The 26,847-nt window shown below is 41.6% G+C and overlaps 1 protein-coding gene across 2 annotated transcripts in view; it reads right to left on the reverse strand.

The window, feature by feature from the left end:
• Positions 1-26,847, reverse strand: part of ERFE (erythroferrone) — an 89,484-nt gene that overhangs the window by 21,525 nt on the left and 41,112 nt on the right. For both annotated transcript variants that reach the window (XM_033958454.1, XM_033958455.1), the window contains 2 exons: positions 25,901-26,127; positions 21,276-21,384 (listed from right to left, as the gene is read on the reverse strand). In XM_033958454.1, coding sequence (XP_033814345.1) covers positions 21,276-21,384; positions 25,901-26,127 — 336 coding nt within the window. The remainder of the gene's footprint in view (positions 1-21,275; positions 21,385-25,900; positions 26,128-26,847) is intronic.

Genomic DNA, 26,847 nt, shown 5'->3' on the forward strand with positions numbered 1-26,847 from the left:
TGAAAGGTATCACTTATCTAAAAATGTTCTCAACCAAAACCTTCTCATCCAAAATCTGGCTTCTTCTCCCGACAGAAAAGTCTTTCTGTTTCGCCAAACTGGCTACTTCAGGGGATCCATTTAATGTCCAATTTTCTCCACGCTTTTGCAAAACACCAACAATGGAACTGACTCCTCTCAAGATGGCTCTAGGACTGTGAGACGCGCCCAGCTTGTTCAAGAAGGCGAAGGAGCCAGGCGTCATGACATCATCACAAAACGTGATGCATATTTTGCTAAGCATCAATTCAAATCGGAAGGGACATTGTAAATGGAAAATTCTAAATATGCGAATATATTCCAGTACCCCAAAAAAACATAATAAGGCCAATTCAAAAGAATGGTTGCCACTCATGGGCAGTATTCAGCCCCTGAGGATCAATTGTTTGCAAGCGGTGGATCCACTGTTGCTCTTTCTGCCATAACAATCTTCTAATGTCTCCTCTCCTTAAGGATGGAACTAATTTTTCAATCACCCAGCATTTTAGATTTTCAAATTTATGTTCAAACTGAACACAATGAGTAATCATAGGAGCTGTCATCTTGCATGTGTTTAGACAGCTTTTGTGTTCAGTTAACCTCACACTGAAAGTGCGAGATGTTTGGCCTATATATAATAGGTCGCAAGGACATTGAATTGCATACACAATGTTAAAGGATTGACATGTGGAGGTATGTCGTAAAACATAGTTCTTACCATCACTGGGGTTGACAAAATTGGTGATTATGGCCATTACTTTACAGTTAGAACAGTGCCCACATGAACTATGTCCCAATATGGTCTCCCTTTCATCATGATCAAATCGTTCTTTAGAAGTGTGACATAACCAGTCACTCAAGTTTTTATTTCTCGATTGAGGAAAGATAAACTTTCTATTTTCAAAACATGGAAGGGTTTTAAGTAAAGAAAGATTTTTTTATTCTTCTTAATAACTTGTTGAGACATTTGAGTTTGCTTAACTATGCATGGAATGACCTCTGTTTCTTCCTGGGGTCTTCTATAATCCAAGAGAGATTCTCTAGGGTTGTTAAATGCTCGTTTTTTTGCTTTTTTGACTATCGAATATGGATAATTTCTGGATAATAATTTTTGATCTAAGATCTTAGCTTCTTGAACAAAGCTTTCTTTAGTATTACAAATCCGTCGATATCTCAAAAATTGAGCAAAAGGGATACTGGTTTTAAGATGAGCTGGATGCATACTGTAGAATCTCAATAATGTGTTTCTGTCCGTACACTTCCGATAAATAGTAGTTTCCAGACTATTTCCTTTCCATTGGAATAAAACATCCAAAAAGCACAGTTACTTACCGTAACAGGTGTTATCCAGGGACAGCAGGCAGATATTCTTGACTGATGGGTGACGGCACCGACGGAGCCCCGGTACGGACAATTTTAGAGTGATTGCACTCTAAGAACTTTAGAAAGTTCTAGCTAGGCCGCACCGCGCGTGCGCGAGTGCCTTCCCGCCCGACAGAGGCGCGCGGTCCCCAGTTAGGATAAGCCAGCTAAGAAGCCAACCCGGGGAGGTGGGAGGGACGCAAGAATATCTGCCTGCTGTCCCTGGATAACACCTGTTACGGTAAGTAACTGTGCTTTATCCCAGGACAAGCAGGCAGCATATTCTTGACTGATGGGTGACCTCCAAGCTAACAAAAAGAGGGATGGAGGGAAGGTTGGCCATTAGGAGAATAAATTTTGTAAAACAGATTGGCCGAAGTGTCCATCCCGCCTGGAGAATGCATCCAGACAATAGTGAGATGTGAAAGTATGAACTGAGGACCAAGTAGCAGCTTTGCAGATTTCCTCAATAGGAGTGGAACGGAGGAAAGCTACAGACGCTGCCATAGCTCTAATTTTGTGGCCCGTGACAGAACCCTCCAGTGTCAGGCCCGACTGAGCATAACAAAAAGAAATGCAAGCAGCAAGCCAATTGGATAGAGTGCGTTTAGATACAGGGTGACCCAACTTGTTAGGATCAAAGGACAAAAACAGTTGAGGAGATGATCTGTGAGGTTTGGTGCGATCAAGATAGTAAGCCAGAGCACGTTTACAATCCAAGGTATGCAAAGCCTGTTCACCTGGATTAGAATGAGGCTTTGGGAAAAAAACAGGAAGAACGATGGATTGATTAAGGTGAAACTCAGACACAACCTTAGGAAGGAATTTTGGATGTGTACGAAGGACAACCTTATCATGGTGAAAAACAGTGAAAGGTGGATCAGCCACCAGTGCATGGAGCTCACTGACCCTCCTGGCAGAAGTGAGAGCTATCAGAAAGACCACTTTCCAAGTTAGAAATTTAAAATGCGTTGTGGCCAGAGGCTCGAAAGGAGGCTTCATTAACGCAGAAAGAACCACATTAAGATCCCATACAACAGGAGGGGCCTTAAGAGGTGGTTTTACATTGAAAAGGCCTTTCATGAACCTTGAGACTAAGGGATGAGCTGAGAGGGGTGTTCCATGGATCGGCTCATGAAAAGCTGCAATGGCACTAAGATGGACCCTTATCGAAGAGGATTTAAGACCAGAGTCAGATAAGGACAAAAGATAGTCCAACACCAATCCCACTGCTGTAGATATGGGATTATGGTGATGTAACAGGCACCAGGAAGAAAACCGAGACCACTTCTGCTGGTAACATTGAAGAGTAGACGGTTTCCTGGAGGCATCAATAATAGAACGGACAGGCTGAGAAAGGAGAGCATGAGGTGAAGTCAGCCCGAGAGATACCAAGCTGTCAGGTGCAGAGACTGTAAGTTGGGATGAAGAAGCGTATGCTGATTCTGTGTAAGTAGTGAAGGAAACAGAGGAAGAGGTATGGGTTCCCTGGAACTGAGTTGAAGTAGAAGGGAAAACCAATGCTGTCTGGGCCACCGTGGAGCGATGAGGATCATGGTGGCTTGTTCCCTCTTGAGCTTGAATAAGGTGCGCAGCATGAGCGGAAGAGGAGGGAATGCATAAAGGAAGAGATTGGTCCAATCCAGAAGAAATGCATCGGGTTCCAGACGGTGAGGAGAGTAAAGTCTGGAGCAAAACAGGGGCAGTTGATGGTTGTGGGGAGCTGCAAAAAGATCCACCTGAGGAGTGCCCCATTGAGAGAAAATGAACTGGAGAGTCGAGGGGTCGAGAGTCCATTCGTGAGGTTGAAGAATTCTGCTGAGATTGTCTGCTAAGCAATTCTGTTCCCCTTGGATGTAGACTGCTTTCAGGAATAGGTGACGAGCAGTCGCCCATGTCCAAATCCTTTGAGCTTCCTGACATAAAGGACGGGATCCCGTCCCTCCTTGTTTGTTGAGGTAATACATTGCAACTTGGTTGTCTGTGCAAATGAGAAGAACCTGAGGAAAGAGGAGATGTTGAAAAGCTTTGAGGGCGTAAAATATCGCTCTGAGTTCCAGGAAATTGATGTGGTGCTTCTTTTCCTGGGTGGTCCAAAACCCCTGAGTTTGGAACTCGTTCAAGTGAGCTCCCCATGCATAGGGGGAGGAATCCGTGGTGATGACTAGTTGATGAGGAGGTAGATGGAACAGTAGACCTCTGGATAGATTTGATGAGTTCAACCACCAAAGAAGCGACTGTCGAAGAGACGAGGTCACAGATATGTGTTGTGAACAAGGATCCGTCGCTTGTGACCACTGAGTCGCTAGGGTCCATTGAGGAGTACGCAGGTGGAGACGTGCGAAGGGGGTGACATGCACTGTGGATGCCATGTGCCCCAAAAGTACCATCATTTGATTTGCAGAGATGGAAGTTTTCTGGAACACCTGCTGACAGAGATGAAGGATGGTGTGAAGGCGGTTTGGAGGAAGAAACGCCCTCATCTGAACAGTATCCAGAATGGCTCCAATGAATTGAAGTCGCTGAGTTGGAATGAGGTGTGACTTGGGTAGATTGATCTCGAACCCCAACAGTCGAAGGAAGGAAATGGTCTGATTGGTGGCTATGTGAACGGACTGAGGAGAAGGAGCCTTGATGAGCCAGTCGTCCAGATAAGGGAAGACTTGAAAATTGTGGGAGCGGAGATAAGCTGCGACCACAATCAGACATTTGGTGAATACCCTGGGAGAGGAGGCTAAGCCGAAGGGTAGCACCTTGTATTGGTAATGATGTTGGTTGACAAGAAAGCGAAGGTATTGTCTGGACATCAGATGAATTGGAATGTGAGTATACGCCTCCTTGAGATCGAGGGAACATAGCCAGTCTTCCTGAGAGAGAAGAGGGTATAGGGTGGCAAGAGATAACATCTTGAACTTCTCCTTGACCAGACATTTGTTGAGATCTCTGAGATCTAATATTGGTCTGAGATCTCCGGTTTTTTTGGGTACAAGAAAGTACCGGGAATAAAATCCCAGGCCTTGCTGGTCTAGAGGAACTGGTTCGATGGCATTGAGAAGGAGGAGGGATTGAACCTCCTGACCGAGAAGGAGGGACTGAGCCTTGTTGGAAGCAGACTCTTTTGGTAGACTTAACGGTGGAGGAGTCTGAAAGTTCAGGGCATATCCGTGAGCGATGATAGCAAGTACCCACTGGTCGGAGGTAATTGCTTCCCATCGAGACAGAAAAACCTGTAGTCGACCTCCTATGGGCTGAGGTAGAAGGCATGAGGGAGGAAGACTGGCAATGTTCTCGAGAAGAGAGTCAAAAGGGCTGTGTAGACTTAGGTTGAACAGCCGGTTTTACAGCAGGCTGTTGTTGTTGACGAGCCTGTTGCTGCTGTTGACGCTGCCTGCGAGGTTGAGGAGGATGAGTCTGAGCCGGGCGAGCAGAAAACCTTCTTTGATAAGAAGGTTGTTGCCTGAATGGACGAGGAGGAGGAGGTTTCTTCTTGTTTTTCAACAAGGTGTCCCACCTAGTCTCATGCGCGGAGAGCTTTTGTGTGGCGGTATCCATGGACTCCCCAAACAGCTCATCCCCCAGGCAAGGCGCATTGGCCAGTCGGTCCTGATGGTTTACATCCAGTTCTGAGACCCGTAGCCATGCCAACCTTCTCATTGCTACAGAAATAGCAGTGGCCCGTGACGTCAGTTCAAAAGTATCATAAATGGAACGGACCATAAACTTCCTGAGTTGCAAAAGACTAGAAGTACATTGCTGAAAAGCAGGAAGTTTACGGTCCGGAATGTACTTCTGAAAAGAGGTCACCTGTTGAATGAGATACTTCAGGTAAAACGAGAAGTGGAATGCGTAATTACCTGAACGGTTGGCCAGCATGGCGTTTTGGTAAAGGCGCTTTCCAAATTTATCCATGGCCTTTCCCTCTCTGCCAGGAGGGACAGAGGCGTAAACACTGGCACCTACAGACTTCTTCAGGGTTGATTCCACCAACAAGGATTCATGGGGAAGTTGTTGCTTGTCGAATCCTGGGATTGGAATGACTTTATAAAGAGATTCCAATTTTCTTGGGGCTCCCGGGATGGTTAAGGGAGTTTCCAAGTTCTTATAGAAAGTTTCCCTCAAGATATCATGGAGGGGCAACTTTAAGAACTCCTTAGGAGGATGATCAAAGTCCAAGGCATCTAAGAATGCCTTGGACTTTTTAGAATCAGACTCCAAAGGAATTGAAAGGGTGTCTGACATTTCCCTTAAAAATTTGGTAAATGAGGAGTGCTCTGGCTTAGTAGCAGGGTCTTGCACCGATAGATCCTCCTCTTCAGATGAATAATCTTCCTCGGTACCGAGGTGATCATCCGAGTCATCCCACACAAGTCAGGGTCCCGTACCGATTGGAGACGGCCCTGAGAAAGTGGAGTCGAGGTGCCAACATGTTTAGTCTTGCGTACCGATTTCCCCGAACGGTTGGAGACGGTACCAGGGGAGTGTAGAACGGTACGGGGTTCAGAGAACGGTACCGGTTCAGAAGTGTCCGGAGCAGAACGTCGTTTCGGTTCCGCTGATAGAATAGGCATGGACATGGATTTGTGCGGTGCCGACAAAGTCGATGTCAATAAAAGGGGTTGATCGACGGTCGGCACCGAAGGCTCATTGGGTACCGACACTGGAGGATTCGGTGTCAACAGAGCCGGGAGCAATTGTTGTAGTTGCTGTTTAAGTTGGGCCTGGAGGATAGAGGCAATGCGCTCATCCAACGTAGGTCCCGATTGCACCGGTACCGGTCTTTTCTTGCTCGGTACCTTCGGTGCCGCTCGACGCTCGGGTGAAGTCGATGCCGATGACGAGGCAGTGACTTCAATGGGAGCGGAGCGTTTACGGGGCCGGCGCTCAGTCTGCAGGACTTGGCTCACTGCATGCTCGACTGGTGGCCCTAGGACAGTAGGGGAAGGCTTCTTAGCCGGCTTACCTACAGGGATCGACGTCGGCGATGTATCTGTCGGTGCCGAGACAGTCGGTGTCGATTTGGAGGAAGTTGCCGATGTCGATACTGGTGCAACTTCCATGTCGGTGCCGAACAGAATTCGTTGCTGAATCTGTCGGTTTTTTAAAGTTCTTTTTTGTAAAGAACTACAGCGGGTGCAGGTGTCAGCCCTATGGTCCGGACCCAGACACTGAAGGCACCACTTGTGCGGGTCGGAGAGGGATATAGGGCGCGCACACCGCTGACACTTTTTGAAACCCGGTGACGGGGGCATGAAGGGAAAAACCGCTGTAGCAAAATCGAAGCCGGAGGCTTCGATGGTGCCAACAGGCCCCGCCGGGGTAGTCAATAAAAAAAAGAAAAAAATAAAACAATTTTTTTTTTTTTTTTTTACAAACGTTAAAAGAACAAGAAAGAAATAAAATGAAGAGAAAAATACGCGCGAGCGGGAAGGCAAGTGAACAGTTTAGAAAAAAACTTCCAACAGCCGTTGGAAACACGCGTCTTCTTAGCTCCGCGGAATTAAGAAAACTGGGGACCGCGCGCCTCTGTCGGGCGGGAAGGCACTCGCGCACGCGCGGTGCGGCCTAGCTAGAACTTTCTAAAGTTCTTAGAGTGCAATCACTCTAAAATTGTCCGTACCGGGGCTCCGTCGGTGCCGTCACCCATCAGTCAAGAATATCTGCCTGCTTGTCCTGGGATAAAACTTATTTCACTCATGTTATAAGACATAGTGAATTTAATGGAATGATGACACTGATTTATTAGTTTATCAAAATCTTGGAGTTATTTAACGTACCTGTCCATATCAGGAATATATCATCTATGAAACACCACCACTTTAATGTGTATTGAAATTCTGGTAGTGTATAGATGAAAGTCTCTTCAAACCACGACATGTAAAGGTTGGCTATTGTGGGTGCAAAAGCACCCATCGCAATGCCGGAAAGTTGCTTAAAAAAATCTCCGTTAAAGATGAAATAATTATTTTTTAAAGCAATAGCACTCAGTTCTTTTAAGAAATGTATTGAAATGCTATCTAAATCTGATTGGGAATTCCACAAATTTTCCAAAACCTGAAGGGCTTCCTCTTGGGAGATATTTGTATAGAGGGAGCAGACATCAAATGTTACCAGGATGCAATCTCTGGGGATATCAGATTCAAGATCATTTAGTTTTTTAAAAAACTGTGTAGTGTCTTGAATGTAAGACTTAATATTTTTCAAGAAAGGTTGCAATTTTTTTATCTATATATTTACTTGTTCGTTCCAAAAGAGACTCTCATGCTGATACTATTGGATGTCCAGGGGGTTGATGGAGATTCTTGTGAATTTTAGGCAAAAGATAAAATATAGGTATCTTAAAGTGTTGAGGGGTAAGAAAATTATATTCTTTTTTAGTTAGAAAGCCCTGTTTCATTGCTTCAGAGCCAATTTGAGCAATTTGTTCAAAAATTTCCAAAGAAGGATCATAACTCAGTTTCAAATATGTTTTTACATTAGAGAGTTGAGAATTAGCTTCTGTAATATATAAATCTTTACCCCAAACAACCACAGCTCGCCCCTTATTGGCACATCTAATGACAATAATAGAATCATTACTTAAATGTTGCAAAGCAGTTCTTTCAGTAAACGAAAGATTATTCAAATATCTATGGTTTTTGGAAACATCTTCGATATGTTGTAATACTTGAATCATAAGATTTTTAAAGGCTTGCACTATAGGATTGAGGGGGCCCGGGGGGTTCCATGTAGACCTAAGTTGAACACAAGATCTATCAGATCCAGAGCTCGGATGTTCATGAAAAAATAAACATAAATTAAGTTTCCGTAAAAATTTTTCTAAATCAATGCGGGCCTGAAATATATTATGAAATACTGTAGGTACAAAAGTCAGGCCCTTCGATAATACAGCTGTTTCTTCCACTGTCAATATTTTGGTCGAAATATTAATCACTATGGATTCCGTCTCTTCTGGGATCGAGTTCGAGATCGTCCCCGATATATTCCTCTGCCTCGAGTGCCCCTGCCACCGCGAGGTTGCCCTATAGGTTGTCTGCTTCGACCCTGATCCCCATCTGGATCTTCTGATGTGGATGTCCCTTCACTGTTCATATTTTCTGAAGATTATCCCGATGTTGTAAATCTAACGCTTTTAGTTCTATAATTCATATTCATCCATTTATATACATATCCAGTTTGATAATCTTTTTCATCTCTTTGAAATTTCTTAAGTTTATTTGTTCTTACTTCTCTGCGTAATCTGTCCATTTTACTATTAGACTCAAGTAGTTTGTTTTCAAAATCATCACTCTTACGTGCTTCTCCTAACAAAACCTCATGTTGGATTTTGGATTTACTTATCTTAGTTTGTAAAGTTTTAATCAATAACAACATTAAGTCTAAAGAGCAGCGGTTCAAGATTTGATTCCAAGTTGTAATAAAGTCATTATTATCAGTAAACATTTGGGCTGTTCTCATTCTCAGGCCCCTTGGAATAATCTCATGTTTACAATATTCAACTAAACTTGCACTTTGTAACTCAATTTGAATAATTTGTTTCACTGATTTCTCAATATCCAGCCATGCTAAATCAGTATCATGGGTTTCTACATTAGTCGATAATGCTGGTGCTTGCAAAATTTCAGTCCTTTGCCCATCTGAGAAGCCAGAACCACTATCCCAGAGTTGTGCCATCACAAATTCCCACAGCAGGAAGTTGTAAACAACTAAATGTATCAAGGGATACAATCGTATATAATAGCAATAATATAATCCAAAACGTATTGTAAATTATATTTAGTAGAAGGACTTCATTCATACCACATAGAAAAAAATACGGACATAACACAATCTTATATGAAAAAAATAATAAATACAAAAAACGGAGAAAAACAAACCTCAATTGCAAGCAGCCGGGACTACACAAGTACCCTAAGCCGCTTGCATCATCACAGGATTGTAAAAAAACTCCGTAAAATTATATTTTACTTTCAATCATCCATGTGCAATATTTTCATTCATGTGCAACAAAGCTTATATTCTTAGTGTTCCGTTGATCTTCAAATATCAAAAAAGGTGAATGAGAGCCCAATCTATCTAAAATATAGGGGAAAGCAACAACTCCAATTCAAACTTTTAACAGGGACTGACGGCGTGGAATCAGAAGTACTAGTGTCAGTTATTGAAAGGTATCACTTATCTAAAAATGTTCTCAACCAAAACCTTCTCATCCAAAATCTGGCTTCTTCTCCCGACAGAAAAGTCTTTCTGTTTCGCCAAACTGGCTACTTCAGGGGATCCATTTAATGTCCAATTTTCTCCACGCTTTTGCAAAACACCAACAATGGAGCTGACTCCTCTCAAGATGGCTCTAGGACTGTGAGACGCGCCCAGCTTGTTCAAGAAGGCAAAGGAGCCAGGCGTCATGACATCATCACAAAACATGATGCATACTTTGCTAAGCATCAATTCAAATTGGAAGGGACATTGTAAATGGAAAATTCTAAATATGCGAATATATTCCAGTACCCCAAAAAAACATAATAAGGCCAATTCAAAAGAATGGTTGCCACTCATGGGCAGTATTCAGCCCCTGAGAATCAATTGTTTTCAAGCGCTGGATCCACTGTTGCTCTTTCTGCCAATCTTCTAATGTCTCCTCTCCTTAAAGATGGAACTAATTTTTCAATCACCCAGCATTTTAGATTTTCAAATTTAGGTTCAAACTGAACACAATGAGTAATCATAGGAGCTGTCATCTTGCGTGTATTTAGACAGCTATTATTGCTATTATATACGATTGTATCCCTTGATACATTAAGTATTTATCTTCACCACCCCTTTCTCTTTATAGCATTAATCACCTTCTGTCAGTGCGTTTGGCTCTCTTGAAAGCTTGTTTAATTATTTTCTGGGTGTAACCCCTGTGATTGAAACAGTCCGTCATAAGACGAAACTGAGACTGAAATTCTGCCGACTCACTACACAGGCGCTTAACCCTCAAAAACTGCCCCAACGGAACGCTGTCCTTCAAAGACTTAGGATGGTAACTATTATAATGAAGGACAGTGTTCCGTTCGGTCAGCTTACTGAGATTGATGTCATAAACTTTTTATGGGACTGAGTGATTTGAATATCAAGGAACTGAATAGAAGTAAAGGACTTTGTGGTGTGAAACGATATGTTGGGGTCGCAGTTATTAAGATATTGCAAGAAAGACTTCAATGATTCCTCATCTGATGACCATATTAATAACACATCATCTATGAAACGTTTCCAGCTAGCAATACTGCCACTGAACAAACTTACATATACAAAATCCTTGTTCAAACCGTGCCATGTAAAGGCAGCCGATTGATGAGGCCATCGTGGCACCCATCGCCACACCTTTTACCTGTAAGTGATGTTGGTCAGCAAAGATGAAATAATTGTACTTTATTACCAATTTACTAAATTATTTTAAAAGATCCTTGTGCCCCCCAGATAATTCCATAGAATCAATCAATTCATCTAGTAAATCAAAGGTCTGTTGCTGGGAGATATTTGTATATAGTGCCATGACGTCAAGCTTGACCAGTATTACAGGTCCATACTATCCAGTTCCTTGATCAAATGACTTGAATCCTCAATAAAAGAGGGAATCTGATGAACTAAATCTTGTAAATAGAAATCAAGATATTGCGACAGAGGTTGAAATAAAGAGCCAGTGCTAGAAACTATTGGTCGCCCAGGGGGAGACCTTAGTAGACACTTATGCACTTTTGGGGCAAAGTAAATGAATGGTACCTTAGGATATTCTACCATAAGGTAGCGGTATTCTTTCAATGAAATTACTTTATTTACTTTAGCCGCATTCAAACATTCATTCACCTTGCTCCAAAATTCAGTCGGATCACTAGTACTCAGATTTTGATAATATTCGGGATCATTAAGCAGTTTCACTGCCTCTGTATTGTAATCATTCATATTCAACAAAACCACCGACCGCCCCCCCCCCCCTTGTCAGCCCTAGTTATCACACCTGATCAATCTTCTCTTAAACTATTAAGGGCTATAACCTGTTTCTTTGACAAATTGTGAAAATCAAACAGTGTACTGCACAGCATGTGAGCAGTTTGCGGCTGGAGAAAATTGATCTCCCGCTGGTGACTCATTGGGTTTAATATAAGCATGGGGTGAATGATCTGAGATTCGTGGTATTGATCACTGTTCAACTGGCTCGTGGTGGTAATGTTTTGGAGATATTATTAAGAAAAAAGCAAAAATTAATCCACTCCTGGGGGACAGTTGAACCCTTTGGTTTGAATAAAGAAGTTGATTGGCACCTGCTATAATTAGGGGCAGGTGTAAATGGAGTATAAATAAAGAAAAGGAAATGATTTAGTAGAGAGAAACTTAGTTTCACAGCGTTTTAGATGGGGAAAGGTCCTGGATTGGATTTCTCGTTCCTGCTTGCTGTCAACATACAAAGGATTATGAATTATAAGCTATGTTAGGGCCTCATTCTTTCCATCTGCTTACACTAACTGAAAACTGCCTGTGTCCTGAAGATTCCGCTTCAGTTGCGGCCCTATGTCATAGAGGTTACTTCTTCATCCATATGCCTCACCCAGTTGACTACAGAGGTAGTGTAAAGCTGTAACTGTCACTTTCTTGAAGATTTCAACTTATCCTTCCACCTCAGTCTCACTGCTTTTCTTCCTTTGAAGCCCACTCCATCCATCTATTTTCTCCCCTACCTATCTGAGTAGCAGTCACTTACCGACCCCCTGATAAGTCCCTTTCTTCCTTTCTCACTGACTTTGACTCCTGGCTTTCTTTTTCTTTTGAACCTTCATCCCCTTCCCTCATTCTTGGTGATTTCAACATTCATGCTAATAACTCCTCTGACTCTTACACCTCTAGGTTTCTGGCTTTAAAGTCTACAGTCAGCCTTCAGCTGTCCTCTACCACCCCTACTCACCAAAGTGACCACTCCCTTGATCTTGCCTTCTCCAACAGCTCAATCGCCAATTTCTCCACCTCAGTTCTTCCCCTCTAAAACCATCATCTGATAACCTTCACAATTAAAAACCCACCTCTCCCTCCTGGATCTGACCTATTTCCACCAATACATTTAGGAATCTTCAGGCTATTGTCCCTCTCTCCACCATTCTCTCATCATCTCTTCTTTCAAACACTGTTATGCAAGTTTCCAAGAGGCTATCTCTTCCAAAAATTCTATTTTTTCCTCTGCTCTAGATAGCCTCACTTCTCCTATCTCACATTCTGTGAGGTGTACAAAACCCCAGCACTAGCTGAGCTCTAAAATCTGCTTACGCTCCTGTGCCTGATCTGCTGAATGTCTTTGGCTAAAGTTGTGTACTCATGCTGACTTCATGCATTTCAAATTCCTGTTGATCTCCTTCCAGTCTGTTCTTTTACTTGCAAAACAAGACTACTATACCCATTTGACATTTTCTTTTCACCTTCAAACTCACTACTTGTTCCTCTATCTTTCCTACTATCATTCTATCTGTCATATTCTCATTCTTTCATTTTCCACTGCAATTGTTCCTGATGCCTTCAAACATGCCATAGTGATGTCAATCTTTAAAAAGCTTTAACTGGATCCTACCTGCCCTTCCAACTATTACCATATCTCCCTCCTTGAACATGCTCTTCACTGCCATTGTCTTGACTTTCTGTCATCTCAAGCCATTCTTGATCTGCTTTAATCAGGCTTTTGCCCTCTTCACTCTATGGAAACTGCCCTTGCTAAAGTCTCCAATGTTAATAATATTAAGGAGTTAAATAGTAATTACTTGTGTTAATAGGTCAATTTCATGAAAATACTCCACAAGTTATAGAAAAAAACACAGTATACTGTGTAATAGTAATAAATATTCATTAATATAAGTGAGGTTGTACCGTTAAAAGTACAAGCGCCGGTTGTACAACAGGGACCATCATAGCACTCACAGTCCCTAAACCTTCCTTATACAGTAATAATTGTCAAGAAGAAATGAAAAAACACTTATCTTCAAATAAGCAAAAAGAAGGTAGCAAATGCTTTGTTCAAATCCAGCGCTCGTAACAGATATCCATCTCAATAAAGACTCCCCAAATTTGAAACTCCCATAGCCTCCCTTCAACTCGAGTTTCGCAAAAAGCGTTGTCAGGAAGGGGGCACTATGAACAGAAAAAGTGCTACAGCTTAAAGATAAAAACTACAAACTAACTAAATCTCCAACTACACTTTAAACACTACAGTTCAACCAAAATTACCCTCATCCAATTTAAGCATAAATTCATAATCCTTAACTTCATATAAATCTTAATACAACTTACTCAGCTACAGGCTGGAGGCATTCTCCTATCCAAACTGGAGATCAGAGCAGACACAGGAGACTTCATTTTGCAAAACTTTATATACATTCAACAGTCATTCATTTTCTTACAATCAGTTACACAACCAATCAGAGCATGTCATGGGAGCCGAGGAAACCAAAACCCTCCCTCACATTAACCAATCACAGCTGAAACCACTCGATTTCCTTATTCAGTCCCAGGGGGCTCAAAGTTTGCCATTCATAAATAAATCTACATTCCTCAGACAGAAGTCTGTGGGAAATATCTCCCCCTCTAGGTAAATTAATTTGTTTTAGAACAGTGTATTGAAAATCATGAATGGAATGCCCCCTCTTAACCCAATGAGCCACCAAAGAGGCTTGTGTCTGCTTGCGTTTAATATTAGATAAATGTTCCCCAATACGGATCTTAACTTTACGTTTGGTGTGCCCAATATATAACTTCTCACATGGGCAGATTACACAATAGATGACACCCATAGAATTGCAACCTGTATGAGTTCTCAAAAAGAATTTCTTATTTTTATGGGGGATCATTATGTGTCCCTTAGACCATATTAAAGAGCAATAAATACAGTGATTGCAAGGTTTGTGAGGGGATTGCACCACAGTACTTCTGTCAACTGAATCATAATTAGAATTCAACATTTCACCTAATTTCTCCCTCATCTAAATGCAAATTTAGGAATTTGTTGAAAAGGGGGATGTATTTTCAGAATAGGCCAATGTTTACTTATGATTTTGCAAATTTGATGGCTCCGAGGAGAAAAAGGAAGAACACAAACTAAAGGGTTATTAGTTTCCTTGCTAGAAGATTTTAAGAGCCATGTCCGTTGACAAAAATATTTCCGTTTCCAAGCTTTTTTAGAATTTTATCCGGATAACCTCTTTGTTTAAATTTATCAAAGAGGATACTCGCTTGAATTTTGAATTCCCTGTCATCAGAACATAAACGTCTGATTCTAAGGAATTGGCCTATAGGGATACCTTCCTTCAGCTTGGTAGGGTGATAGGAAATTTTTTCATTCTCGATGTTGAAAGTGAACTTAATATTTTCATCAAAGCTATTTAGTTCCATTATGAACATCTTTAAATCATCTTTTGTCCCATTCCATATAAAAAAGATATCATCAATGAAACGTTTCCACATAAACACCTTTCTAAACATCCGGGAAAGGTACACATGAGTTTCTTCAAAACATGTCATAAAAAGACAGGCTATCGATGGTGCTATAGTAGCTCCCATGGCCACTCCTCTAATTTGATGGTAAAATTGATCTTCAAATTTAAAAAAGTTAGATTAAATTACCGAAGCTCCAAAAGTTGCCAATAATTGTTTTTTAAGATTAGAAAGCTCAGTCCTTTGAAAATATTCTTTACTCAGCCGCACAGCTGCTTCCTGCGGAATATTGGCATATAGTGCTGTAACATCTGCAGTGACCAGCAGACAATCCTCCAGCTCCAAATCCTCTATTTCATTAATCAGATTTAAGAAATTGGTAGAGTCTTTAACATAAGATTTGGCTAACGGAACAAAGGGTTTCAAGTAAAAGTCTGCATATTGAGACAAAGGCTCTAAAATAGATTGAATACTAGACAATTGGGCGTCCGGGAGGGGAAATAGTCGACTTATGTTTTTTTTTCTTATTTGAAGATGTGTTTTTTTCATTTCTTCTTGACAATAATTACTGTATAAGGAAGGTTTAGGGACTGTGAGTGCTATGATGGTCCCTGTTGTACAACTGGTGCTTGTACTTTTAACGGTACTTTATGCACGGATCAGTTGGTGACTGAGCACCTCACTTATATTAATTTTTATTACTATTACACAGCATATTGTGTTTTTTAGATATATATTGGTTCTATAACTTGTAGAGTATTTTCATGATAAAGTATCCAATGACCTGCTCCTGGCCAGATCCAAAGGTCTCTCCCCCCCATTCTCTATTCCTATGGTTAACACTCTTATCTATAGAAGCCAGCTCTGTGGGTGTTTGAGCACTCCTAACATTGAGCAAATTCCTTGACTAAGGCCAAGGAAGAGTAATTTCTGTTGGGTTTAAGAATGCCCAATCATTTTGAAAGTGCCTGCTATGCTCTTATCCTCCCAGTCTCATCAGCTCGCAACCTCAGTCATCTTTCACTCATCTCTCCCTTTCTCTGCACAAATCCAACAGACCGCTAAAGCCTGTTTTTCTTTCTCTATAATATCGCCAAAATCTGATTTTTCCTGTCTGATCACATTACCAAAACCCTTATCCATGCTCTTACCACCTCTTGACTAGACTACTGCAACCTGCTTCTCACAGGATTTCCACTAAACCATTTCTCTCCCCTTCAATCTGTTTAAAACTCTGTGGACATCTTATATTCTACCACTGTTGCTATGCTCACATCACGCCTCTTCTCAAGTCATTGTATTGGCTCCCTATTGTCTTCTTCATACAGTTCAGACTCTTCTTATTGACCTACAAGTGTGTTTACTCTGTAACTCCTCTGTATCTCTCCCTATACTCCTCCTCAGGAACTCTGTTCATTGGGTAAGTCTCTCTTAACTGTACCTTTCTCCTCTACAGCCAACTTCAGACTCTGTCCCTTCTATCTTACTGCAACATATGCCTAGATCAGACTACCTGAGTCGGTACATCAAGCTCCGTCTCTGGCAGTTCTTGTAAAATCCTATTTTTTCAAGGCTACTTTTAACTCCTAACTCTATCCCACCTGTAAAGTACCCATATCTATTGTCGCTCTCTTTATAATTCCCTACCCTAGTTGTCCTGTTTGCCTGATTAGATTGCAAGCTCAGTCGAAAAGGGACTGTCTCTTACATGATTGATGTAATTTACAGTGCTGTGTGCATCTGGCAGTGTTACAGAAATTATAAGAAGTAGTATAGTCAGAACATACTGGTTAATGTGCAAATTCTGATAATATAAAATGAAGTGTGGGACCAGTTTTAAAAGGCACAAAAATTGGGATAAACAATTTTCCTAAAAGATGCAGAGCCTCTTAGATATTTTGCTTTATTTTAATACAGGATCCCCCAGTTCTATAAAGTTGCATCCCCAGATTTCTAACTAGCATGCATTTTATAGAATAGAGACAGTTGTATGCCTAACTTAATTGTTAAATTAGGTATCAGTTTGCCTTGAGTACCAGTAATAGCCCTTTAGTGCGTTAATTAGTGCATATTGGCACTATTTTGAAGTTATATGAATAACTGCACTTAGGCTTTAGGCTTATAGAATAGCACCTGATTCTATATGTGGCACCCAAAAAATTGGTGCCAACTAGAGTGGCGCTAAGCATGATTCTATAAAAGTTAGGTGCACTTTACAGAATCATACTCTGTGCCGCCTAAGTGGCCTTAGGCATTGCTAGGCATCGTAACTTTAGGTGTACCCTATTTATGCCAGGGTTTACATGGCCTAAATGCCTGTGCCAAAAAACAACTCGGAAATGTGAAAAGTTAATAATATTAGAATAAACACTTTCACCAAAACAATAGAATGGATGTCACAAAAAATCAGTGCTGCTGCAGTTTCAGTAAAGGAAGTTTCAAATGAATGGAGGAAAAAGCCTCAGATTGGAACCCTTCCACCAACACAATGGTGGTCCAAGGTGGTTGGGCGAACACCTCACTGGCAAAAAACCTCCAGACCGACTCCCAATAGTTGTAAACTTGAAGCAGGGCTGTTGTGCAAAAGATAGAGGAAATATCCACTTATCTAATTAGTTGATCGGTACACCAATGATGGCTAGCGTTTCACATATCAGCTGCCTCAGAGTGTAAAGGGTGATTTTTTGTGACATCCATTCTATTGTTTTGGTGAAAGTGTTTATTCTAATACTAAATACCTGTGCCTACATGCAAAATATTTCCACAATCTGCCCCCTAACCTTGCCTACTTCGTGGTAGGCACCTAACATCCAATTAAGTGCAATTTATGTCAATTCTGAAGTGATAATTGTCAATTATCGGCACTGATTAAGTTTATTAAACAATTAAGTTGATACCTAACTTTAGGTGGACTATATAGAATTTACTGTATAATTCAAATAAGAACTACAAACAATATATAGTAGTTGAAACAGCTATGACAAAGATGTCTGCAACAGAAACAAATAATGACACTTCAAAAAACATGGTGAAAAAGAGACCTTAGACATTATTGAACCCGTTAAACTCAAAACAACATATGTCCTGTATTGGGGCTAAGCATAGTTATTAGTCTCTTAAAGAACTCCACATTTAGTATATGTCCAATCTTCAACTTTCAATATGCAGCAAAACTGTAAATGGGACAACAATAATTTAAAAAACTGGTTCAAAAATGGAGGAAAACTAAGTTTCTTGTAGTGCTGGTGAGTCTAAGTTGGGATACTTCTACTTGTTTGCTGGTTGGCAATTTATTATGAAGAAAATATTGCCTCTATTCTTGATAAAACAAAATATGAAACAAGGCCACTGTTGGGTCTGGCTGGACTTAATTTTTCAATTACAAGTGGCTTAGTTTTCCTCTGTTTTGAACCAGTTATTTTTATTGTTGTTCTATTTATAGCTATGAAGATAAGTGCTTTGCTGCATATTGAAAGTTGAAGATTGGACATATACTAAATAGGAAGGATTTTTTTAGAGACCAATGACTGCTTAGCCCCAATACAGGACACATGTTGTACTGAGATTAACGGGTGCAATAATTTCTGAGGTCTATTTTTCTCCAGCTTTTTCAAATGGGAGAGTGTGGCACAATGGTTAAAGCTACAGCCTCAACACTCTGAGGTTGTGGGTTCAAACCCATGCTGTGGGCAAGTCACTTAGTCTCCCCATTACCCCAAATACATTAGATAGATTGTGAGCCCACTAGGACAGGGAAAAATGCCTGAGTACCTGAATAAATTCATGTAAACCGTTCTGAGCTCCCTTGGGAGAACGGTATAGAAAATTGAATGAATATTTGTTTTTATTAAAGACTTCTTTGTCATAGCTGTTCAGCTACTATACGAGAGGGTGCTAAAAAGTTTTCAGCCCAACCAACCAACTTCCTAAATTCTGAGTGTTATTTTGCCACTGTAGCTGAAAAAAGTGTTATTTTGTTAACTGCCAATGTGCAAAAATGAAATTCTATGTTTTGACATTGTTTTAGATCATTGATTGAACCATATCCATGTCATTCTCTTCTTGGTTGGGCTAAGAACTTTTTAGCACCCCCTTGTATATTGTGTGGTTCATAATCGAAATTGAAATACGTCTAAAAACCCACCCAAGTCGGCACTTGGATGATCTAAAAGACATGTCGTCCTAGTGTCCATAATCGAAATGGATTTTTAGATGTATCCAGGGACCTTTTAGGTCTCTGAATCCTGCTGTGCATCCAGAGCTGAAAGAGGCATTTTTGGAGGAGTGGTTAAGGCGGGATGTGGGCCAACCTAGACTTAGTTGTCCTGCAGGGATAATTGAAGGTTTGACGAGACTGCCTAGACGGAACTTATACGTTGTGGCTTAGACGATATAAAGACATGTATAAGTGCCCAAAAGGTATCCAAAGTGACCAGATAACCACTGCAAGGACAAAGTAAAGACACATACACACCCCATGTTCACTGACCCTGTCGCAGCCCCACAAAGTTCAGAATAAAAGCGTACATACCTGCCTCCGAAACATCAGCACCTGGTATAAGCAAACCTAGAACAGCTACACAGCGGTGGTTTAAGTAGTCTGGGGGGTGGGCTATTGAACCATAGAGAGGAGAACCCAAGCCCATAAGCCACTCTACCCACTATATCAATAGTGGAAAATGTGAGCCCACTAAAAGACCCCAAAGCCCTACTCTACTACCATAAAGGTGCCACCTGAAGCCATAAGATCTATTGGGGTTGTAGGCAGGTGGCTATAGTGGGTTTTGGGGATGTTTTGGAGTGTTCACCATGACCTATAAGGGAGTTCTGGTGAGCGCCCTTTTTGTGAAGTTCACAGTAGAGCCCTGTAAGGTGCCTTACTGCTCTGTTGCCATGGCTGGGTGGCCAGTCCATCACAATGCTGGCTCCTTTCATGTCCAAAGGTCTTGTTCTGGGCGTTTCAGACTTGGATGAATTTTTGGTCAAGAATGTGGTATAAAGATAGACATAGCGGCGGTCTGGATGATCAAATGCCTGGATGTATAGATAGATGATTTTTGAACAAAAATATTTTGGACGTACTTTTTGAGAAAGGACATTTTGCCGCTGTCAACTTTGGGCATCTTGCACCCTACATCCAAATCGGACTTAGACGTTTCTTTTGATTATGCCCCTCTGTTTGTTTTGGCTATATAGAATTTGCCTATAAATGCTCTAGTGTGCAACCACAAAGGGATGTGCACATGGCGGGTCGTGTCGTTACATGTGTAAGTTATGTAGTATTATCTCATGCATGTAAGCTTTAGGCAACAGCATTTATGCCAGCATTTGACATGCTGTAAGTATTTGTGCCTAAAATTTGTCACCCACTTGCTGACATGCTCTGTTAATGACAATTTCATTTGCAATTGCTGCTATAAAATTAGTTCTGGATTCTCTACATAGTGCCAGTTTTTTGGGCGTCGATAGGTGCTCAAGCTGTGTGAGAAATGCCATTTAAACAAGGTTTTAAACTGATTTTCAAGGCGCCTACTGATGCCTAAAAAACTGGTACCGGAATCGCATTTCTGTAGGCATTTTATGGCGCCTAACGCCACTGTAGTTTTCGCTACTGCTGGAAGTGGCATTAGGTGTTGTAAAGCACCTATGGAGGCATGAATCACATCAAAGGTAGGCACCAGAAATGTAGGCCTAAAGAACCCGGCCGTATCGAGATGGAAGAAGAGATTCTCTTTCTCAAAGGACCCTCAGCCACAAGAGGGCATCCGCTCAAACTCAGGGGCGGGAAATTTCATGGTGACACCAGGAAATATTTCTTCACCGAGAGAGTGGTTGATCCTTGGAATGAGCTCCCGGTGCAGGTGATCAAGGCAAAAAGCGTGCAAGAATTTAAGAGCAAATGGGATGCCCATGTGGGATCCCTTAGAGGGTTAAGCCGAGGGAACCTGTCACCAGGAGTGGGATCCCTCGGATAGTAGACTTGGGGGTGGGTCAGTAGAGTGGGCAGACCTGATGGGCTATGGCCCTTATCTGCCGTCATCTTCTATGTTTCTATGTTACATTTCCGGTGCCTATCTTTGCCGAAGGCACAATTCTCTAATTTGCACTGTCGCGTGATTTACATGCAATTGGTGGCCGCTTTTAAGGCGGCCACCATCGACTGAACTGATTAGAGAATCCAGGCCTCAGTGCTTAGCACTCAGTTTTATGTCACTTAACATTTAGCGCCATTTATATAATTCCCACTTATGGGTTTAATTTGCCAAACTCATCTAGAATCTTTTTATAGGAAATTTTCCTACATATCAAATTTAAATGAATTGATACCCTATGTAAATAACAGGTGTAACATTTTTTTGTACCCAGCCAGTGAAATGAAGGGAGTAGGTGGAACACAATTGTATCACTGTGCTGAGAGCATTTGACCTGGAAACCCTGCATGCCCTTACCGATTTGCAACCTGGCGGTGAAAGTATAGAATCCTGTGATAGGTGCAGTGTATTGTCCACTTGTAAAGTTTAGTCCCAGGCCTCGGTGAAATGACCCTTCTTTCTCAGGCTGCAAAGAAAAACAACTTGATCCTTCATTTTCCCTTGGTTAATGAGCAATCAGTTCTTTCAATATTTAATAGGGCTATACCTAATATTTGTATTTGATTCAAACTGCCTCCAAATAGTGCTGCAAATACATTATCCCCCTCCTTTACAAAGCCGCGCTAGCGTTTTTAGCACCGGCTGCTGTGGTAACAGCTTTGACACTCATAGTATTCCTATGAGCGTCCGAGCTGTTACCGTGGCAGCTGGTGCTAAAAACGCTAGTGCGGCTTTGTAAAGGAGGGGGTATATTCAGTAGAATAGTGATTTAAATTCTAATATGGATAATCTGGGGCTTTACCATGCTAAATGCTTCTGAAATAAACACGTGCTCTCTAATTTCACGTTACTTCTTTTATTATTTGTATTTGGTATAGTATTTGTATTCGGCCAAATGGTGAAATATGCTATTTGGTACAGCACAAAAAAAAATATAGACATGCATTAAGTTGTGTAGATCATAGACATGCAATATTTTCCTCTTCTCTGTTTCTTATAGGGATGGGCAATAATTGAAAATTGTTCACAGTTAAAAGTGCACTCTATGCACACATACCTCTGGATTCTAACTATGACACCTAGATTTGCATACCAAATTTGGGTGTGCTCCACAGATGCAAGTTTCAAGTTTATTTGTAATTTGATATACCGACCATCACAAGTATCTGGTCATTTTACAATAATAATAATAATAAAAAAAAATAAATATATATATATATATATAATATATTATATATTCAGTATTTCAGCAAGATATATATATTATATATATATAATAAAAAAAAAAAAATATATATATATATATATTTAAAATTGCATAAACAGCCAAGAAAAAAAAAATTATTCATGTTAATCGATACCCATTAAAATTTGCATGCACAGCTTGCTGTGCACTATTTTATAAGGCATGGTGCCTAACTAATAGCATGTAACTTAAAAGGGGATGTGGCCATGGAAGAGGCAGGGGCATCCCAAAAAGTTACACTTGTCCTTTTAGAATACTATCTCAGCGCGCCTAACTTGGATGCCAGCATTTACAGCAGGTTTCAGCAGATGTAGGTCTGGCACCAAAAGTTAGGTGTAGGAATCAGCACTAAGCATGATTGTATGCCTTTTATATAATTGTTTTTTTATAAATTGCATACCTTTTATATAATTGTCTTTTATAAAATGTTTTAAATAAATAAAATAAATAATTGCACTTAGTGCTAATTTTTAAGTGCCATTTAGAGAATTCCCCCAACAGTGCACACTTTTCTTTAAGTACTGGAGGTGCATGATTTGAACATAGTGCATGCTCTTTCCCTGGGGAGTGCATAGGCATGAACCATCACACATGCATGCTGTCTCAGAAAAGACTGCACACTACAGGCTAGATTCAGAAAATGGTGCTCAATATACAGTATTGGAAAAAAAAATGATGAAGTGCTTCTATAAATGGTACTCAGAGTTGGACACCATTTACAGAATAGCAACTAGAGCCAATTTCTGTGCCAAACTTTGTGTGCGAGGACAGTGGTGTAGCGAGGGTGACCGGCGACCCTCTCCCACCCTCTGCCATGTCCCCCCTGCCCCCCACTGTGCCCCTTCACCATATCTTTTTAACTTTGGCACGAGTAGCAACGAACTTATTGCCCGCATTGGCATCGGAGATCTCTTTGACGTTCTTCCCGAAAGTGAAATAGAAGAAAGCACCGACGCCGACAGCAAATTCGTCACTGCTTGCACCGAAGTTAAAAAGGTATGGGGAAGCGGTGCAGGTGCATGTGGTAGGGGGAGGAGTGAGAAGGGAGGGGCAGAGAGGAGGAGGAGTGCCGGTGCCCTGAGGTAGACCGCGCTCGGGGAGGACCGTCCCTCCTCGCACCCCACTTACTCTGTCACTATGCGAGGATTTACACCAACTGAAACCCAGTATAAATCCTGGTACATAATTTAGGCATGAATCTCCAGTAATCAATATAATAGAATCTCAATTAACAAGCACCCATGGGGATTGACAGACAGATGCCAGATGTACTATTAAAAATATGCCTAACTAATACCATACCCCATACTATGCCATACCATAAACTATTCCAGACAAATTACTGGACATGTGGTAGGCAAAGCGTGGGCATACTCAGCTGTGGCGTGCCAAGTTTACACTTAAATTTCCACCAGAAATTGATTTTATTTTCATTTTTATTTAAAGTATTACAGTATTTCATTGATTTTTTTTTTTTTTTTTTTTGCTGGTTGCTTGAGTTCTGGTTTACAGAGAGTCTACTGTATTACTGTGCACATCTTTAGGAAATTTCCTCAACCTTCTCATGCCTCTCCCATGGTCACATCCCTTTTTGAGTTGCATGTTATAAGAGTTGCACACAGAATAGCGTGTAGGACTTTCTTAAGAGATCAGACTCCACAGGTGACCTTTGAGGGGAAGAATGCTGGCCTAGTGCCTAACCCTCAGTAAGCCTGGTTCTAAGAGAAAGGTTGTAGAGGATCAGCATTAATGATAGCTCATTTCTTTACTTTGTGGCTGATACCAAAATATACAATAGAGTAGACACGCTGGATAATGTGAATAACATGAAGAAAGACCTGGTGAAGCTTGAAGAATGGTCTGAAATTTGACAGCTAAAATTTAATGCTAAGAAATGCAAGGTCATGCATTTAGGATGCAAAAACCCGAGGGAACGGTACAGTTTAAGGGGTGAAGAACTCATGAGTACGACAAAAAAGCGGGACTTAGGTGTGATTGTACGTGATGATCTTAACGTGGCCAACAGGTTGAAAAGGTGACGACGAAAGCTAGAAGAATGCTAGGTTGCATAGGGAGAGGTATGGCCAGTAGGATAAAGGAGGTATTGATGCCCCTGTATAAGACTTTGCTGAGACCTCATTTAGAATATTGTGTACAATTCTGGAGGTCGCACCTTCAAAAAGATATAAAAAGGATGGAGTCGGTCCAGAGGAAGGTTACTAAAATGGAGGGGCCTAAGGCTACTGGGCTGATTCCGGTTGGCCTAGATGCCTCAGACCCAACCTGTGGGTGGGGTTTGAGGCGCCTGGGCCAATCAGGCCCTAAGGCCCGCCAATCGATGGATGGACGGGCTTGGGACCCGTCAGTCCGTCCAACTATTTCCAGGTATGGGAGGGGGGTGTCGGGGGTGGAGGGGTGTCGCGGGGTCGGCGTGTGGGGGCTGATCGGGGGTTCGGGGGGGCAATCGTGGGAGGGGGGTGTGTCGAGGGCAGGAGGGCCTGGGATCCCTCCTGTCCGTATCTTAGTGGGGATGAGGGATAGGGAAGTTGCCTGGGCAGGAGGGGTTGTCAAAAAGACCCTTCTGCCCGGATCGTTTTCGGCCGGGGTGGGGGTCGCCGGGCCAGGAGGGCTTGGGCTCCCTCCTGGCCTGATAGTTCTCGGCCGGGGTGTCACCGGGCCAGGAGGGCTTGGGCTCCCTTCTGGCCTGATCGCTGTCGGGTCCCGGGGAGTTGCCGGGCCAGAAGGGCTTGGGCTCCCTCCTGGCCCGATCATTTCTGGCGGGGGGGATTCTGTAACTGGTGTTCTTTTTGACAGACACCGATTACAGAATCCAGCTTTTAGGCGAAGGACTGGCCCCTCCTTCGCCTAAAAGCCTTTGTTTTGGACATTTGGGACTTCGGCTTTTTTTAGGTTGATTATATGGTCTAAGTTTAGACGTAGTGGTGGTCTGGCCGTTTAAACAGCTGAATGTAGAGGCAGGCCATTATAAAAAAAAACCTCCTTTTGGACGTTTTTTTTTATAATGGACATTTTCCCTGCTTCTACTTTCAACGTTTAGAGCCTTAGGCCAAATGGGGACTTAGACTTTTTTTTTTTAATGCCCCTCTATATGTTTTATGTGTATCTCTGGCACGTAAACATACATGGCAGTTTTATAATAAGCAAAAGTGCTAACTTATAGGCATGCATATTCAAAGTAAATACATACATTCCTTTGTAGATTAGGCTTCTACTAGATGGGTGCCTATTTATGGGCGCCAACTTATAGAAATACCCCCAACTCTCTATCTAGCTCAAGGTCTGCAAACTACTTATCTTGTAAGAGGTCATATTCATAATTCTACTTGCTTCTCTTGTCTTAACTTTGCTTGTTGTCACCTTTTCTTTCTTCCCTGACTTTGCTCTTCTGGCATCTCTCCTCTTTTATCTACCAGACTATGCAACCCTGTGATTTCTCATGTCTGAATTCAGATAACTGACTCTTACTCTACAGTATCTAAACCATGAACCAACAATTAGTTGCTGTATCCCTAGCTCCCGAGCTTAGGTGGGAACCCAGTATCTCTTAAGACTGTTCTCTAGCTTGGATATCAGACTGTACGATATTGCAGAATCCAAATAGTGCCCTCTATCCCCTCTACCATTTACAAGTGTCTTCCACTGATTTTCTCTCATTTCTATTTCCAATTGTCCCTCAATTTTGCCCCTCCTTTTTTGTCTTTCCTTTCATACTCACACTATAATAGATCTGCAGTTCTTGCAGTGATCTTCTTTCCACCGACACATTCCTCCGCAGTCGACAATAGAAAGCTGCCTCTACATGGTGAAGCAGTCTTCTCTCTGCATCCCAGCCTCCAATGAGAGCTGCCGTTTCTCTTTCATCCTTCACTCTCATCCCTTCCTCAACTTTCTCACAATCCTCACAGGCCTTGAACTCCATCATCTCCCTCTGCTGCAATGCCTCTAAAGAAAGAAACATGATATTTATGTGAATTGCTGAGTCATGGACTAAATCTTTAAACTTTACAGATGCTGCTCTTCACAAGGAGTTTTTGGTTCCATAAAACCCTAATAAGGCATTATCCTAGGACAAGCAGGCGACATATTCTCACATGTGGGTGACATCATCCACATAGCCTAGTACGGACAGTGCTAAAGTGTACTGTCACTTTAAGCTTTAAGACTGCCCGCACCGTGGGTCATCAGTTTTTCAGTTTCCATGGAGTGAAGATGACGTATCTGGATTTTAGTCGAGTTTGCCTTCCCGCTACATTTTATCCATTATTTCTCTCTCTTTTTCTTCTTAGTTGTTTTTTTCTTTTAAATCCTTTACATTTTTAATTCAATTTCTTAATTTTCACTTTTGGGGCCTGTAGGTGTTTTTGAAGCCTTTGTCCCCACCGGCAGAATCGATGGCTTTTCAGCCTTCTTTTCACTTGACCCGTGCTGCTTTCTCTTTTCTGCTGGATCTCTTCCCGATCTTCCAGGGCTAAAAAAATCCACAAAGAACAAGAAAGAGAATAAATATTTTATTCTTTTTGTTCCTGCAATTTATTTCTATAAGAAGATGTTAGGCCTTGGGCTGGGCACCCAGCAACTTCGACTTTTCTGTGGTACCAAGCCCAGAAGTGCCATTGCATCAACATCAATCTTCGACATTGGTCATCAGTATAACAGGCATAT

The sequence above is a fragment of the Geotrypetes seraphini genome, chromosome 9, assembly GCF_902459505.1.
Source record: "Geotrypetes seraphini chromosome 9, aGeoSer1.1, whole genome shotgun sequence".
Lineage (NCBI taxonomy): Eukaryota > Metazoa > Chordata > Amphibia > Gymnophiona > Dermophiidae > Geotrypetes > Geotrypetes seraphini.